The 18,085-nt window shown below is 43.7% G+C and overlaps 1 protein-coding gene across 3 annotated transcripts; it reads left to right on the top strand.

Annotated features, from left to right (window-relative positions):
* Positions 1-1,083: 1,083 nt before the first annotated feature.
* Positions 1,084-6,876, top strand: LOC133537905 (uncharacterized). 3 transcript variants are annotated; one of them, XM_061879053.1, is made up of 6 exons: positions 1,084-1,523; positions 1,609-1,674; positions 1,829-1,900; positions 1,959-2,009; positions 2,088-2,255; positions 2,499-6,876. In XM_061879053.1, exons 1-6 carry the CDS (start codon positions 1,517-1,519, stop codon positions 2,624-2,626), a joined length of 492 nt encoding a protein of 163 aa, XP_061735037.1. In that variant the 5' UTR covers positions 1,084-1,516; the 3' UTR covers positions 2,627-6,876. The 3 variants fall into 3 exon arrangements, with proteins under 3 accessions (XP_061735037.1, XP_061735034.1, XP_061735036.1); XM_061879050.1 differs by having other exon boundaries at positions 1,085-1,523; XM_061879052.1 differs by having other exon boundaries at positions 1,085-1,674; positions 2,135-2,255.
* Positions 6,877-18,085: the final 11,209 nt, after the last annotated feature.

Below are 18,085 nucleotides of genomic sequence, written 5' to 3'. Positions count from 1 at the left end.
TCATTGTCCCATTGATGTGGGTTCTGAGCCGAGGCTGTCGTTGTGAGAGAAGTTAAGTCCCTACCTTTAGTCAAAAGTGATTTATGACCCCCCATAAAACAATGATTTATGACCCTCAAGGTCAAAGGTCAATGATTTATGAGGGGTCAAGTTCAAAGGTTAATGATTTATGAGGGGTCAAGGTTAAAGGTCAAAGTCAAAGGTCAAAGTCAAAGGTCAGGTTCAAATGTCAAGGTCAAGTGGGTGTGGCTTACCCGGAAGAGGGTGGAGTTAAGACCTGCGGTGGGAGTGGTTAAACCAGGAAGAGGGTGGAGTTTTAAACAGAAAGAGGGCAGAGTTAAGACCTGCGGTGGGAGTGGTTAAACCAGGAAGAGGGTGGAGTTAAGACCTGACAGGGAACAGAGGAGGGATCAGTTTTTTTAAGAAAGCAATGTCATCTGAGCAGCATGTGACCATATATTTGATAGTTTAAATGTTTACGATCGTTTGAAACATCTTCCAGATTTCGATGTATTGATGGCTGGGAATGTTACGTGTGGAGATGTGGACACGCACGCACTTCACACACACACACACACACACACACACACACACACACACACACACACACACACACACGCAGAGGAGGGGTACAAAAGGGCGGTGTAAGGCTTAGTCATTATTTGGAGCTTTATACGTTAGCGTAAAGACTTTGTTCGATTCGGTCATGATTAGTGAAACGCCTGTTTCGATTTATAAAAATAATAAAACTTACATTGACGCTCCGCAAAAAAGTCGAGTGTTTCTAAATCGTATTCAGATGCCGCCGACCGAGTCTTTGCGTGAGAAATGGGACTTGGATGCGTACGGGATCTTTTGGATTTGTATTCAGATACGAAATGGGTGATATCTGCTTATTTCAGCTAAAAGAAAGAAGAGACGGAAGCCCTTTCTCGATATTTTCATCGTTATCTACCGTGGATTGGGAAGTTTTTGGTGGACACACACACACACGCACACACACGCACACACACGCACGCACTTCACACACACACACACACACGCACACACGCACACACGCACACACACACACACACACACACACACACACACACACACACACACACACACACACACACACACATTCGTACGCACTGAAACAACTTCCGTACCTCACGAAAACATATTTAAACAGATGGAAAAAACTATCGCAGAACACAGTGTCACGTAGCAACTGGTCTTTACGGTCGTTTGAAACAACAGGTCAGTTTGGGGGACAAAAGGAGGGTTCAGTTTTTACTGACCTCCCATCTGACAGTTTAAATGTTTATGACCGTTTGAATCAACAGGTCAGTTTGGGGTACAAAGGAGGGTTCAGTTTTTATGGGAGCTTGAGAATTTCGTATGAATAGAAACTGGCCACCCATTTGACCGTTTAAATGTTTACGACCGTCTGAAACAACTTCCATACCTCACGAAAACATATTTAAACAGATGGAGAACTAGAGCAGAACACAGTGTAACCGCGATTTGCAAAATGAAAGGTAATTTCTTTTTTTTTTTTTTTCATTCCTTGTAACACGTCTGTTTAATGTTACTATAATAAGTATTTATTCGAACTAAAAACAGTCGAACATCGAGTTGAAATTCACCCACCACCAAGGGATCTCCTAACAGAGTCTCCAATCCTTTTGTGTAAGTACCGATTTTTTTTTTTTTTTACTGTATTCATTTCATTACCTCCGTTTTTACCACATTATTAGACAATGGTTTAACTCCGTTTAAGCATTTAAACGTTAAAAGCATTGCACGTGTACGACGATGTAATACCTTTTTTTTTTTTTAACAGCCGATGACGACGAAGTGAAAGACGAAGAACTTTGTTTGATCGATCTTACAAAGTTGGAAGATGATTATCGAGGTGTGTTTAAACCTTCGAATTATTTAATATTGTGTGTATTCATTATTTTGTTTTATAGAGGATTCGCCGGAAGAGACCAACGCGATCCCTTTAACCCAATCGCAGTCTGGTGAGTCAAATAATTCTCATTTTTACAAGAAAAAAAACATGCGGTATACGATACATATATACATATATTTACTTACAGATTTTCCGTTTACATCTCTTGCTCACTGGTCTCCCTTAACGCTGGAGGGTCCGTCAACGGCCATTCCAGGCAGAGAAGGCTTGATTGCGCCAAAGACTCCAGACATCGAATCCTTGCTCCGTGGGGAAATCATCGAAAACGACGGTGAATGTCCAACAGGCACCCGCTGTAAGTTTTTCTCGTTTTCTGTAAGCTTTTTAAGATTCTCAGGAGCTTTAAAGAGCTCCTCTCATTCCAATGTCTTTCGCTCAAATGAATTTCGCGCCTAAGGGGAATGGGCGGGGACTGATTCCGGAGGTGGGCGGTTGTTTCCGGCTATGCTTGCATGAGTGGAGATGACAGCGCCACATGTGGTTAAAGCCGGTATATATTAATTTTTTTTTTTTTTTTTTTTTTTTTTTTTTTCCACAGGCAACAAACGCAGGAGGAAGCGTAGATGCGCCCGCCAGCTCGACAAACATGATAGAAACAGAAGAAGGCTGAAACAGTACTATCGTATACTGGCTCGCACTCTCATGAAGATGGCAGACATGATTTGATACATACTGGTTTGTTATATCTGTTCCATTCGAATTATTTTTTCTTTTTTTTCTTTAGAGAAATATAATGGGTGTAGTTCCATCTGAATTAGATGTAGTTATTGAAGAAGATGAAGACGTTTGTAATCATCATTTAGATCCAAACAACCAGATAGAATGGGAACCAAACAATGATCCGTCTTTGCAAGATGATATTAATGTGTTAAATTCAAACACAAACACACAAGCCTCTACACAGCATCACGATGTGTTGGGAGGGGCGACACCCTCGGGGGAATGTTTGGATTTTTCGGAGGTGGTGGGGGTCATGCAGAACCAACCGTCAACGGCTGACCAATCAATTTCAAATGAGACCCAGAGGGGTGATGGGGTAAATGTCTTGAGGAGGGAAACATTCAACAATATACAACTATCCAGCGTTTTAACTTTTCCTCAAAACAACGATGTAACAGATTACGCCACATTTTACCGCGGAGTCTTGGGGAGCCTTAAAAAGCTGACACAGATGGTAACTAAGGAAGCTAGACCCGGCGATATCATTCAATTGGAGTTATCCGGTGAAAGTGCAAATCAACACACTTCATTTACATTTCGAAACGATGCCGGGGCTGTGATGAATGCTTTTCAAGATGTGTTAGATCTGTTGGTACAATCAAACGTTGAAATATTGAACGATGAAGAAATACAGGTGATGGTCCAGGTGATACATAACCCTCGAGGTGGTGTAAGAAGAAAAATCGAAACCCTTTTGGAACATGAAATCCGCAGAAAAAAAGCTCGTTATCTTTACAATCCATTAAACTCGAATAATCAACTATGTTTTGCCATTAGCCTAGCAAGTCTGTTACATCCTGAATTTACAGATAGCCAGGCTGTGGCGGAGGCTGAAAAAATACAGAGAAAAGCGGGCTTAGACGAACAGACTTCCGTCACTTTCAGTCATATTCGTGAATTTGAAAAAGTGGTACGTCGTAAAATTGTCATACTGTACAGAGAAGAGGGCCAACGACCCCTCTCACGGTTCGAGACGGATTACCCCAAATCAGAAAATCCGTTGTATCTGTATTTATCTCAGAATCATTACAGCGGTATCATTAACATTAAAGGTTTTTTGTCAAAACCGCACGTTTGTCACTACTGTTACCAAGGGTACGACAAACCCGACAGACACAAATGCGACGGCTATTGCTTGGTCTGTACACAAAACGGGTGTGTAAAAATAGAGGGGAAAACTGTGCTTTGCAGGGATTGCAACATGTGGTGTCGTTCTCCTGCATGTCTCCTCAGACACAGGGTAAAACACCGGGTTATGGAAAAACTCGTCAGCAACTGCGATCGGCGAAAGAAATGCCTTAAATGCAACCTATTTTACGATGTACCTGTGGCTACAGGTATCGCTAAACACACGTGCCCTAAGTTAAAATGTCAAATATGTAAAGAAGAGCTACCTCGCAGTGACTCAGAGACACCTGAAACACGACATCTTTGCTATATACAACCCCAACCACGTGAAGTAAACCACAATGATAATATCATATTCTATGATTTTGAGACGTTTGTCGATGACAATCACACTCACATTCCCTTTCTAGTCTGTACCAAGACGCTGCAAGGAGAAGAGTGGTGTGCTTTTGGACTGGATTGTGTTACAGTTTTCCTCAATCATTTCAGGAAACCTCGTTATCTTAAATCTACATTTATAGCCCACAATTCGAGAGGATTTGACGGTTACTTGATTCTGAGAGGCATGGTACGGCTGGGTATAGCACCCTTAATTATCATGCAGGGGAGTAAAGTTCTCTGTTTTAAAGACCCTGATTTTTTGCAAAAATACATTGACTCGCTTTCCTTCCTTACCATGCCGCTTAGCGCTATGCCAAAAGCGTTAGGACTCGGTGATTGCTGGTCCAAGGGGTATTTTCCTCACAAATTTAGTTCGGAGGAACATTTAAATTATGTCGGAAAATACCCCGCAATCAGCAATTACGGTGTAGAACGCATGACACCTGTTGAACGCACCAAGTTTGAGACGTGGTATCAAAATGAGAAAAGCGAGGTCTTTGATTTTCAAAAACAAGCGGTACACTACTGTAAAAACGACGTCAATGTTCTTCGTGAGGGTTGCATCAAATTTAGAGCCGAGTTTACGAGCGAGACGGGTGTTGACCCCTTCTCCCGTATCACCATAGCCTCGGCCTGCATGAAGGTGTTTGTGACTAATTTCCTCGAGCCGCGTTCTCTAGCCATACCTTCCCCGGATAACTACCGAGGGTTGTGTAAAAAATACTCACACACCAGCATCCAATGGTTAGAATGGGAGTCGCATCGTCGTGGTATTTTCATTCAGCATGCTTTAAACAAAGGCGAAAAACAGATGGGGGCATACTTTGTGGATGGGTTTGCTATAATCGGTGGCAAACCATTCGTCTGGGAATTTCAGGGGTGTTTTTATCACGGATGCCCGACGTGTTTCGAACCCGGTGCTGTATGCCCTTTGACAAACACACCGTTCGAGGAGTTGCACAAGGCTACCGAGAAAAAAATGAAAGCGTTAAAGCGTGACCACAAGGTCAACATCATCGTCATCAGAGAGCACGAGTGGAATGAAATGAAAAAATCAAACCCTAGGGTAATAGACTTTCTCAAAACACGCAATTACCCCGCACCTCTCATGCCTCGAGACGCTCTTTATGGAGGTAGGACAAGCGCCTTTTGCTTGAGGCACACGGCGGGTGAGAACCAGCGTGTATTGTATGAGGATGTCACCTCTCTCTACCCGTACGTCAACAGCGCATTTCCTTACCCCCTGGGTCATCCTGTCATCATCCACACGGATTTTGACGATGTTGGAAACTATTTCGGTCTGGTCAGAGCCGTTGTTCACCCTCCTCGAGGTCTCTATTTCCCTGTGCTACCCTACAGAACGGTCAAGGGTAAACTAGTGTTTACACTTTGCCGCACATGCGCAGAAAACAATAACCAGCAGGAACCCTGCGAACATGATGAGGAAGGAAGGGCATTGACGGGAGTCTGGGTCACGCTCGAATTCAACAAAGCTTTACAGTTGGGATACAGAGTCGGTAAGATTACGGAGGTGTGGCACTTTGAAGAACGGAGCGAAACCGTTTTTACGGGTTATGTTCAAACTTTCCTAAAGGGTAAGCAAGAAGCTTCAGGGTATCCCAAAGAAGCCGTCGATGCAGAAAGCAGGGAAAAGTACATTCGTGAATATCGTGAAAATCAGGGAATACAGCTGGATGCTGAAAAAATCGAACCCAACCCTGCCAAGAGACAAATGTCAAAACTCTGTTTAAACAGCCTTTGGGGAAAGTTTGCGGAGAGGTGCAATAGAACTCAGACCACCTTGGTGAGAAAAAGTGAAGTATTTTTCGACTTTGTATTTTCAGGAAAATATCAGGTTGAATATTTTTCCTTTCTCAACGAGCAAATTGCTATGGTGCAATGGCAATACAGTAAAAACAGCGTGGTGCTTCCCGGTAACACAAATAATGTATTTGTCGCTGCTTTTACCACCGCTTACGCACGTTTGAAAATGTACGGTTACCTAGAGGGGTTGCAAGAGAGAGTTCTTTACACAGACACCGATAGTTTAATCTACACGGTAAACGAGGGGGAAGTTTCTCTGGAGACGGGGTCCTATCTAGGCGATTTGACGGATGAGTTGGGAGGAGACAGCATTCACGAATTCGTCTCCGCCGGTCCAAAGAGTTATGCCTACCATACCCTGCAGGGTAAAAAAACTGTGCTGCGTGCCAAAGGAATCACTCAAACCCGCGAGTGTTGTGAGAGGGTCAACTTTGACAGCGTTAAAGATTTGGTGGAGGGCTATCTGGAGGAAGACAAAACAGGTGCGATCTACACCCCTCATCACCAAATTGTTCGTGATAAAAGGGGGTTCCTTTTAAATAACTCGTCTTTCGAAAAAAAGTTTCGAGTGGTGTATGACAAAAGACGTCTCTTTCCCGACGGGAAAACTTTACCTTTCGGGTATTAGAGAGGAAATGGAAAAAATGGAACGAGTAGACTTTGATCCCAGATTTCATACACCTTTTTCATGCCTGGTTGTAGGACCTAGTGGTTGCGGAAAGACTTTTTTTGTAAAATGTGTATTGGAAAATTGTGAACACGTCATGAATTCTATACCCGACAACATTGTGTGGATTTATACATCTTTCCAACCCATGTATGCTGAATTAAAAAAGATGAATAAAAAAATAAAATTTGTTGAAGGACTGCCTGATTCCTTTGAAGATGAAAACTTGTTTCCGGACGATCAGACCCATTTGGTGATTTTGGACGATGTTATTTTTCAAGCCTCAAATCACCCCGAAGTGGTTAAAATTTTCACGCAGTATAGACATCATAGAAATATGAGCGTTATGATGCTGACCCAGAATGTTTTTCATCAGGGAAAATTTTCACGCACCATTAGCTTAAACTGTAATTATATGATACTGTTTAAGAATCCGCGGGACAGATTGCAGATTAACGTGTTGGCACAGCAAATGTTCCCCGCACAAAAAAGTTTTTTCTTGGAAAGTTTTGCGGATGCTACTTTGGATGCTCATGGCTATTTATTGGTCGACCTGACACCTTTCTGTCCAGAACAATACAGAGTGAGGTCGGGCGTGCTTCCGCACCAGTGGCCCGTTGTCTACGTGCCAAAAACATAATGTCAAAGCGTGTAAAGAGGAACGGTCCCATGTTAAAAGCTCTGTACCATGCCACACCACAAAAACGTCGAGATATTCTGAGTCACGGCTCACCAGACTTTATCCAGACGCTGTGTGAAATTGCTTTAAACATTCTGAAGGGTAATGTGCCCTTATCACCGTCTCAATTTGCTCAGCTTAAAAAACAAAAGAAAATCATCCGACTGCTGGCTGATAAAAGGACTGGACTGAAACGCAAACGCCAGACTCTGATGAAACAGTCGGGCGGTTTTCTTCTACCCTTACTGGCCACCGTCGTACCGTTTATAGGGAATCTTATCGGTGGATTGAGCGGAAAAGGTTGAAGATGAAAAAGGCTCAAAAATTGTTTCTCCTATCCCCCCAACAATTAAATCGTCTGACTCGCCCGGAGCCGACCATCAGAGACTCGGCGGAGGATGATCTAGATGTTAAAATGAGAGCCGTCTTAAACGAACCCGGAATGAATCCTCATGAAAGAATAAAAATATACGATACCCTGCTGCAGAGATATCTCGGCCTGTTGAAGCAGGGGCAACGGGAGGAGAAAAGGATGACTCTGACTTTACACAAGGATTTGCGGGGTGAACCATGGAATGACTCTGAGGATAAACCGGAGGATAAACCAGAGGATAAACCGATGGATAAACCGGAGGATAAACCTCGGAATACTGGCGGGGGGTCAAAGGATGTCACGATGATCGAAGTTCTGAAAATCCTCCCCCGACGCGACCGTAACAACGCCGAGTACATTATGAAAAAATTATCCGAGAATGATAAGGGGTGGACCTCTAAAGGAGAGTTTGTTCAAAACGGTACACCGGTGCAGGGATCTCATATGATCGATTTACTGAAACACCTGATGCAACGGTCCAAAAATCCACAGACCCGCACGCCTGAGGGTTGGAGAAAATTTTTAACAGCGTTGACGGAGCTAAATGTCCCCACATCGACCATTCATAACCCCAGAGCACGAGATCAATACAGACGTCTGAAAGCGGATGGAGAGTTTGAATCAGAATGGGTGGAAAAAGAAACATTTCTATCCCCCGAGAGGAAAAGAAGAGGTAGAAAAGTGACATTGTCCCCACATTGGTTAAACCTTGAATGAATGATGACAAAACTCTTGTTTCAATAAAATGTTTTTTTATTCATCAAACGCAGTGTGTACAGCATTTTCATTTCAACGGTTCAAAAAAGTTTCTAAACAACAGACGTCTTGTACGCCACAACGACTACTATTATTCTTATTCGTGCTAGTACAACATTGAATTTTTTTAACCAGGGTATATGCTTCAAGATCATTTTTTACTACATCATCTGTGTATAAAGACAAAACTTGTTCAAAAGACAGTCCGCAAAATCGATGGTGCAGATAATAAACGCAGTGTTGACCGCACACTGTGGACAAAGGGTGTTGAAGCTGTAGGTTGTGGTACAATATACGGTCAGAACGATTTTCCAAAAAGTTCAAGATGCTCCGAGGGTAGTAATCAAAATCGGGAGAAAATCCATAAGAATCAAAAAAAGTGGCGGTCCCATCTTCCTCCAGAGTCATCGATAACCAGTGCTCCCCCGGTCGATGTCCTTCGTGGGTGTTGACGATAAAGTAGGAGGGTGGGGTAAAGGAGCGAGTCAGTGAGGGGAGTTGGTCGGAGGCCCATACACCACAGAAAACATTCCCCAACACTCGTCGCAGAAGCTTCTCCAGTTGATGGTTATTCATCTCCGTCGTCAATAATAATCCACCAGCACTTGTCGTTTGGAATCAATTTCCAAAATAGAATCGTAACATGCGTAAACCACAAGAGTGACCGTGTTGGGTAAGGGTACTCTGAATCTCATTTCCAACCTCAAAGTGCCATTAGAAACCCGAGACAATGCGTCGCTGTCCTCTCCCGGATTGAGATTGAACACAAACAGCGAATAACCCCGTTCAAAATCTTGTCTGTTGATGCACAGAGGTAAATCTTTCATATGCCTCCCTGTAGCGGTAAACATGTTGTAAAACTCTCTGACCGAAGCCCCCTGGTTAAATTGCGGTTGGAAAGCTTTGGAGGGAATTTGTTTTCCCGCGTGACAGAGGGTGATGTATTCAGCGTTAAAATGCTGGAAATTAAAGGGTGAGAGATCTCTTCTTCCTGTGAAAGCTTCATGATTTACCATACCCAAAACAATGTATTTAGGCATCGTGCCCAAAAACAAATTTTCTTGTGTGCATACTCTGGAATTTTCAGGGATAGAGTAGGTTTTCACGCTGACCCGTGACAAAGGGTAGAGTGCGTTTCCTTTGAGTAAGGCCGAGGCGTGCCCCAATCGTACGGCCGGCGAAACGGTGACCTTTTTTGTGAAGAGAGAGGCACCCAGCACTTTCAGACGGAAAGTACCGTCCGCAGCCCCTGTGAGACAAAAGGCGTCGCTGGCACGCGTGAGTTTGATCCTCAGATCCACCGAGTTGAGAAGGAGTCTCTCGCTGAAAAGAATGTCTGCGTGGAGGGGTCCTAGTAGCTGAACCTCTTTAGATTCAGCCGTGTAACCGGCTCTGATGTTGAGTCCTTTGTTTGGTCCGTTCGCTGTTTCTATAGAGTCTATTGAGCCGCCGGTGTCTTTGTGGAATAACCCGGCTGAGAATTGACTTCTGAGTGTGGCTTCAGAATAGTTTAGTAGCGTTTCAATTATCGCCCTGTATGGGTGTGTGGCGCTGGATTGAGAAATCAGTCTTTCCCCGAGCATAATGTCGCATTGGCTGAAGATGGTGTTTAGAGGATAATTGATGAGACCCACATTGGCGTCGTTTGGGATATTTGATCCATCGGCGCGGGTAATTTTAACCCGCAGGTAAAGTAATGTGTCATTCAGATCCAAGTACTTTTCACCTTCTCCCGGGATGAAAAATTCAATAGGACCCCCGTCAGTGATGGCGGATAGCGGTAGGACTTCTGTGTAGGATTTATCATCGATAGACATCTGAGTCATAGGAGCTGAAAATAAATCCAGCTCGGCCATCGTGCATTCGGCCGAATTTTGATGTAAAAGAGCCATCTTTTTTCTTTTTTTTTTAAAATATATCGTGTGAGGGAACGACGGTCCTTCTCTTTGAAAACCTTTTACCGACTGATTTTCTTCTCCCCAGATGACGGCGTTTTTTACCACTCGTTGAGAGACGTCGTCCCGGGGGTCTCTTTCGGGGTTGTCTAGCCAGGACCATTATTCCTCCTGATCCGTCTTGTACCCCACTACCCATTTTTCCAACGGCATGACTGAATACGTCGGAAGCGATATTTTTTGCCGCTGTTTTAAGATGAGGTTTGACCAGGGCAAAACCTCTTTTCACCAGAGGTGATACAAAACGAAACAACCTGGAAAACACGGAGCCTATCCCACGCCCGTACATCACAGGTGAACCTGTGAAACCGGGGAGGGAACCCCCCACCTGGCTTTCGTAATAACCCACTAAACGTAGAGGGTCGTGCATGGGTTGACTCATTCTCATTGTTGTTGGTTTTACTTTCTAACGGGTCTAAAGTGGAGCTTCGCGATGGTCTTTCCAAAGGTGAAGTCGACGTGTTTGTTCTGATCAGATTTAATCTCCACCCTGATGTTTTCAATGTGATTTTTCGAGACGGGTAAATAGTAGGCGGGGTTAAAACACTTGGTGACAATCTCACCGTAAGCTCCCTCTACACTCACGATTCTCAAAAGAGGAGCATAAGCGTCGCCTACTATCTGAGGTCGCACCACGTCACTGTAACAGTAGAGATGGTAGAAACCGGCGTTTATATCCGCGGGATAGGGGGCCGACCCCCGGTCAAAGTTGATCCACTTTCCAGGTTTCACTCCCATGATGTAAGCCAGGGAAGGGGAAAAACGAAAATGAGTTTGACCCCCTGATTGATAGGAGATTCGCTTTTTAACATCGTCAAAGGCTATCCTCACATCGTTGTCAATTTTTTGTAAAGATTCATTCAGTTCATTTATGAATCGTGTAATGTTCTCATAACATCCCCCTCTCAATTCTTGACGGTAAACTATCCCCATTCCAGGATTGCTTTCAGGTCCCACCGGTGGAGGTCTCTTTAGCCATTCATAAAATGCTCCGTTAGAAACATTATACCATGAGCGAGGGTATGAAATCTCTGTTAAGGCCACCTCCCATGAGCCTGCTAAATCTATATGTTGACTTAAATCTATCTGGTAATGGGAACTTTTGTTTTCTTTAAATACGTTGAGGCTGGCGTTGGAGGGTAAGGTGAGGTAAAAACCCTCGTTGCAGGAATGATCCATAATGCTCGATGATCTTTAGACTGTGAGGCTCATCAAAGGCATCAGATTGTTTTATACATTTGTAAGGAGGTCAGCGTCCACCCAACTGTTGAATTTTTCGGGCCAGTTTTTCCAGTGCACTAGAACTTGTTTTTTGCCACCGACCGTACGTCGTTTTAGAATTTCCTCCACATGATAGCGCTTGTCCTCGCTCTCTTTTACTTTCTGCAACTCGGCTTCGTAAAAAGAACCCTCTATTATTTCACCGTCAAAATCTTTCAGTCTGTATGCCGGGGGAGATCGATGGAGACGTCGTGTTATTGTAAACACCTCGTCTGTAAAACTCTGTTCATATTTTTTATCAAACACTCCTCTCACTTTGGATATTCTCACCATATCTCCCGTGGCAAATTTGTATTTGCGTTTGAATGCTGTGAATGAGCCGTAGAGATTCTCAAACACTTGAGGGGTATTTTCCAAAGTCACATCCACCGGTTTCATTTTAATACTGCTGTGATATCCGTGATTGTAGCTTTTTACCAAGTCTTGTAAGACGTCTAGGTAGCGCCTGGTGTTGTTGGCTGTAAAATATCTCCACATTCTCCCTTTCAGAGTACGATTAAATCTTTCAACCACCGAAGCTTTGAGATCGCTGGCCGTAGAAAAATGTACAATATTGTGTTTCTTCATCAGAGCTTGAAAACTCTTGTTAAAAAATTCTTTTCCCGCGTCGGTTTGGAGTTTGCGAGGAATCTGACTTTCCCCCAACACCGATTGAAACGATTCAACCACCTCCACGGACGTCTTTCTCCTCAAAACCCTCACATAGGCCTTCTTGGAAAATACATCTATGACCGTTAATAAATAATTATAACCGTCGTTATATTCAGCCAAGGCTTGCATGTCACAGAGGTCGGCTTGAAACTGGGTTAAAGGTCGCGGGACAAAGACTCTGTTTCTTGGAAAATGAATGCGAACCGGTTTATGGAGTGTATAGGCGTCCTGTCCCGTTAAATATTCTTGAACTTTTTCTTTTGTGACACGTTGCCCCGTTTCATCCTGCACAGCTCGACGGAGTCGATCTACCCCTCCAAAACTACCCGGGTGTGCGGGTGTATGGTATGCTTTTTCCATAGCTTTCTCCATTGTGGAAAGACAAAGAGAAATGAACTCGTGTTGCTTGGTACACATTTCTTTTATTCATTCATGGAAACAACACAATGAATCTAAAACAGTTTGTTTTTATTCATTCATGGACACCACACAGCGAATCTAAAACAATTTTTTTCTATAAACTATAAACTATAATCAAGGTTTGATGTAAAACAGGTATACCGTAGGTGAATTTAATCGCTTCGTGCAGTTTTTGTAGTTCAAACAAAACGTTGACGGGGATGTCGCATCGTAGACGATACATCGACATATCAACAAACAGAGCATATAAAATGAACACGTGATAAGGAGAAGGTTGAAAAGACTTTTCTTTAGACCATTCCTTCAAAATTGATTCAAAAATGTCAAAGTCAAAAGCATGAGAGACAACGGATTTCCAGGTAGCTTCCCAGGTAGGCTTAGAGCGGGCATAATCAAGAATAATTTGTAGTTTTTGAGGTTTGTCTCGTTTTAGAACATACGCTTCCATCGCGTCAATCAACGGGTAAATAACAGCGTGGTTCTCGATGGAGTTTACAAGTTTTCTCCAATAATTACCCATCTTTTTTGTAATTATTCCAACACTCTGTCACCATATCCAGATGTCTCAAAATCGTTTCATCACCCCGTACCAACTCGTTGTACACGTCATCTATGGCCCACCAGACATTTCTCTCTGATTTCAGCTGAGACAGCAGAGAGTCGGCGTAGGATTCGACCCTTGAATCCTCAGCCTCGATGCGACGAAGCATCAGCAAGCGTTGAATGGCTTGAATGAATTTAGACGTACGCAGAGTCTTGATGAGTCCGTCGTAGTTGTACAGGAGAAAGTCCTCTTCATAGGGTTCCAGGCACGGGTGGTTTCTCTGGCTCGGATGGTTCACCCGACAACCGTAACATTCGCTCTGCCTGAACTGGCGGATGGCCTCGTTGAGGAGATGAAACACGGCCGTTTTCACCGTGCTGGTGAAAAGCAACCACTTCCCCCCATCGGTTTCATCATCGATGTGCAACGGGGGGTCCAAGAGTGACAGGGATGGTGACGGGGGTGGTGGCGGGGACGGCGGAGGTGTTATGATGATCAGGTCATTCTCCTTTTCCTCCTCCTTCCTATCGTCATCTGGCAAAGACTGCGTAGCGTTGTCGGTTTTCACCCCCCATCTGCAGAAACATCTGCCGAAGCGACACGTCTCATCGTCGCTCACCACCTCCGATCCAGCCGTCGTTTCAGGAGGGTTAAAGATCTCGGCCATGTTTGCTTCATCAGTCGTGTTTACGGATGGTTTGAAATCGTCCTGTGGTATAAGACGGGTCTTTACGCGTCTGATGGTCTTGTTTGCCATTTTCTTGTTTGAGATCTGTGCGTTCAAAAAAGGGAGCCAATATGGTCTGGTCGAAAAAAAAATTGCAGGGTGGGGGTTGTTTTTATAGGGAGGGTCGAAAAAAAAGTCTCGACCAATCAAACTAACGCTATGATTTTCAAAGGGTATTGGACGAGTCGGTGGAGGGGGTGTTTCCTTGAAGGTTATTGGTTGAAACTGAAGCGGGGGAGGTCCTTTCGTCCTCCGTCGGGGGTGTGGTCTCAAAGGACAACTTTCTTCTCGTCGTCAGCATGCTTTTCCATTGTCGACTGCTTCGGAACAAGTCGTTTATTTTCTCCTTCATCGACGCCATTCGCTCTCGCCATGCCACGATGGGTACGACCACCAACGGTGTAAACACCCCGCATTCATCGTTGAAAGACTCCAGGGAAAAGACATCGGGCTCGGTCCACTGAGCCGTATAGGTACCGGTGATTTTTGGAGCACGGAGACTGGCACGTAAAAACCAACGACCCGAGGCTGAAGATTTCGTCTCCCAGGTAGCGCTGAACAGAATTCTTCTCTCATTCAACTCATCCATCGTCGGGTAAGTAAACAAGCTTCCTTTTACGCGTTTATCCACCGGTGAAGGATCACGCCACAGGAAATCGGGCATTGCCAGTCTTAAAACTTCCCAATCCACGGTAGATAACGATGAAAATATCGAGAAAGGGCTTCCGTCTCTTCTTTCTTTTAGCTGAAATAAGCAGATATCACCCATTTCGTATCTGAATACAAATCCAAAAGATCCCTCCATCCCGTACGCTTCCAAATCCCATTTCTCACGCAAAGATTCGGTCGGCGGCATCTGAATACGATTTAGAAACACTCGACTTTTTTGCGGAGCGTCAATGTAAGTTTTATTATTTTTATAAATCGACACAGGCGTTTCACTAATCATGACCGAATCGAACAAAGTCTTTACGCTAACGTATAAAGCTCCAAATAATGACTAAGCCTTACACTGCCCTTTTGTACCCCTCGTGTGTGTGTGTGTGTGTGTGTGTGTGTGTGTGTGTGTGTGTGCGTGTGTGTGTGTGTGTGTGAAGTGCGTGCGTGTCCACATCTCCACACGTAACATTCCCAGCCATCAATACATCGAAATCTGGAAGTTGTTTCAAACGATCGTAAACATTTAAACTATCAAATATATGGTCACATGCTGCTCAGATGACATTGCTTTCTTAAAAAAACTGATCCCTCCTCTGTTCCCTGTCAGGTCTTAACTCCACCCTCTTCCTGGTTTAACCACTCCCACCGCAGGTCTTAACTCTGCCCTCTTTCTGTTTAAAACTCCACCCTCTTCCTGGTTTAACCACTCCCACCGCAGGTCTTAACTCCACCCTCTTCCGGGTAAGCCACACCCACTTGACCTTGATATTTGAACCTGACATTTGAACCTGACCTTTAACCTTGACCTTTAACCTTGACCCCTCATAAATCATTAACCTTTGAACTTGACCCCTCATAAATCATTGACCTTTGACCTTGAGGGTCATAAATCATTGTTTTATGGGGGGTCATAAATCACTTTTGACTAAAGGTAGGGACTTAACTTCTCTGTTGTGCCTTGTGCAGCCATTTGAGACACTCGTGATTTGGGGATATATAAATAAACATTGATTGATTGATTTATTGATACATGTGGACTGGACACTGGCCGAGAGTTGGTGGGTGGTCGAGGGCGGAGTCGGCACTCGTGTTTGCTTTGTTGGGTCTGCTCCTGTCTCTGGCCATGCTTCCCTCACCCCAGCAGACGATGGCGTGGAACACTGCAGAGGCCTCCACGGTTTAAAATTTTGCTGTTGTTGTTGTTTTACTTTTGTGGCTTTGTGTAGAAGTGGCTGGTTGCATCAGCTCTGCTCTTTAAATGTCTTCAATGTCCTTTGTGTTCTTTGATGTTTCCATCTTACACACGTTTATGTGTGCTATGGCTATGAGGTTTTTCTTCTTCTTGGCCTTTACCTGTTTCCTACCTTTTTTGTAATGGGCGCCAGAAGTTGGCAGATCCCTCAGCGATCCTGTTCTGTCTCCCTGCAATGTTTGTCTGCTCTTGAATGGGATTGTGCTGAAAATCTTTAATTCCTCTCGGGGATTATCAAAGTATTTCTGATTCTGATTCTGAATCCATTCCAAAGGTTCAATTTATTCCATCATTGTAAATAAAAAGCTGAAATTAATATTTTTGCATATTTAATTTACAGCAACTCACAAAAGTGAGTACATCCCTTTTATAACCGTTTATATCTTAAAGTGCAACAATGCAATAAGAATTTCACTTAGAGGAGTCAGTGTACAGCTTGTATAGCAGTTAGGGGTGTACATATATGGGCACCTAACTTTTCGATCGGAATCCGATTCTTGGGGTGACGATTTGATGAGACTCTATCCTCGATTCAACACAATTCTCAGTTCAAACCAATCATTACATTGTATTATTTTGCATAATAATCATAACGAGATGAGGCAATTTGTGTGACTGCTCCAATGCTGAAGTTGAACCGAAATCCTGGATTTATTTTATTTTTTTCATAATTGTTGAAAGGGAGCACACATTTCACAAAGAAGCTGAATATTTTGAAGTTGGAACAGATGAAAAATGTTGGAGTTGTGGAACTTTGAAAAATGTCTCATTGATGTAAATGGGAATTTCCCCCCTAAAATTGGGAATTTCGGGAAAAGCCGGAATTTTTTGAAAATGGTAAAAAAAAAAAACTTGAATGGTTAAAATGGTTGGTGTTGGAATTCTTCAAATCAGTCGAAAAATTATGAAGTAGTAACATTTTTAGTTTAGAAATAGTAATATGGGATTCCTGGAATTTTGGGAAAACTGGGAATTTTTTACCTGCACCCTGCCTCCCGCTGAATTTTATAAAAAAACAACTTGATTAAAAAGAATGTTTTGACAGTACAACGGTTAAAGTGGGTTGAAAAATGTGTGGGAAGAGTAGTCCACAGAAAAAAGGGTGAAAATAAGCATTGGAAAACTGGGAATTCTAGGAATTCCTGGAATTTTTTGGAAACTGGAAAAATAATTGTTTGAATTTTCAGGATATCAGATTTAAGTCTCGCCTTAAAACTCATCTGTATACTCTAGCCTTTAAATAGACCTCCTTTTTAGACCAGTTGATCTGCCGCTTCTTTTCTTTCTCCTATGTACCCCCCTCCCTTGTGGAGGGGGTCCGGTCCGATGACCATGGATGAAGTACTGGCTGTCCAGAGTCGAGACCCAGGATGGATCGCTCGTCGGGACCCAGGATGGACCGCTCGCCTGTGTATCGGTTGGGGACATCTCTACGCTGCTGATCCGCCTCCGCTTGAGATGGTTTTCTGTGGACGGGACTCTCGCTGCTGTCTTGGATCCGCTTGAACTGAACTCTCGCGGCTGTGTTGGAGCCACTATGGATTGAACTTTCACAGTATCATGTTGGACCCGCTTGACATCCATTGCTTTCGGTGCCCTAGAGGGGGGGGGTTGCCCACATCTGAGGTCCTCTCCAAGGTTTCTCATAGTCAGCATTGTCACTGGCATCCGACTGGATGTGAATTCTCCCTGCCCACTGGGTGTGAGTTTTCCTTGCCCTTTTGTGGGTTCTTCCGAGGATGTTGTAGTCGTAATGATTTGTGCAGTCCTTTGAGACATTTGTGATTTGGGGCTATATAAATAAACATTGATTGATTGATGATTGATGAGTTGAAAAAATATGCTTTGGAGCAATGAAACTTTTTTGGGAGGTGGGGATCATTGTGGCTTGTGCAGCCCTTTCAGACACTGCCCGGGCGCGGCCACCGCTGCTGCTCACTGCTCCCCTCACCTCCCAGGGGGTGATCAAGGGTGATGGGTCAAATGCAGAGAATAATTTCGCCACACCTATTGTGTGTGTGACAATCACTGGTACTTTAACTTTAACTTTTAATTAAGGGGTATATAAATAAATGGTTGATTGATGGATTGATCGATTTTGGGTTCC

This window comes from Nerophis ophidion, linkage group LG19 (genome assembly GCF_033978795.1).
Source record: "Nerophis ophidion isolate RoL-2023_Sa linkage group LG19, RoL_Noph_v1.0, whole genome shotgun sequence".
In the NCBI taxonomy this organism is placed as follows: Eukaryota; Metazoa; Chordata; class Actinopteri; order Syngnathiformes; family Syngnathidae; genus Nerophis; species Nerophis ophidion.
Note: the sequence above shows the minus strand (reverse complement) of the source record. Positions and strands in the feature narration are given on the sequence as shown.

What these genes read in the sequence shown, in the direction of transcription:
- LOC133537905 (XM_061879050.1), top strand. Translation starts at nt 2,694, where the DNA reads ATGGGTGTAGTTCCATCTGAATTAGATGTAGTTATTGAAGAAGATGAA.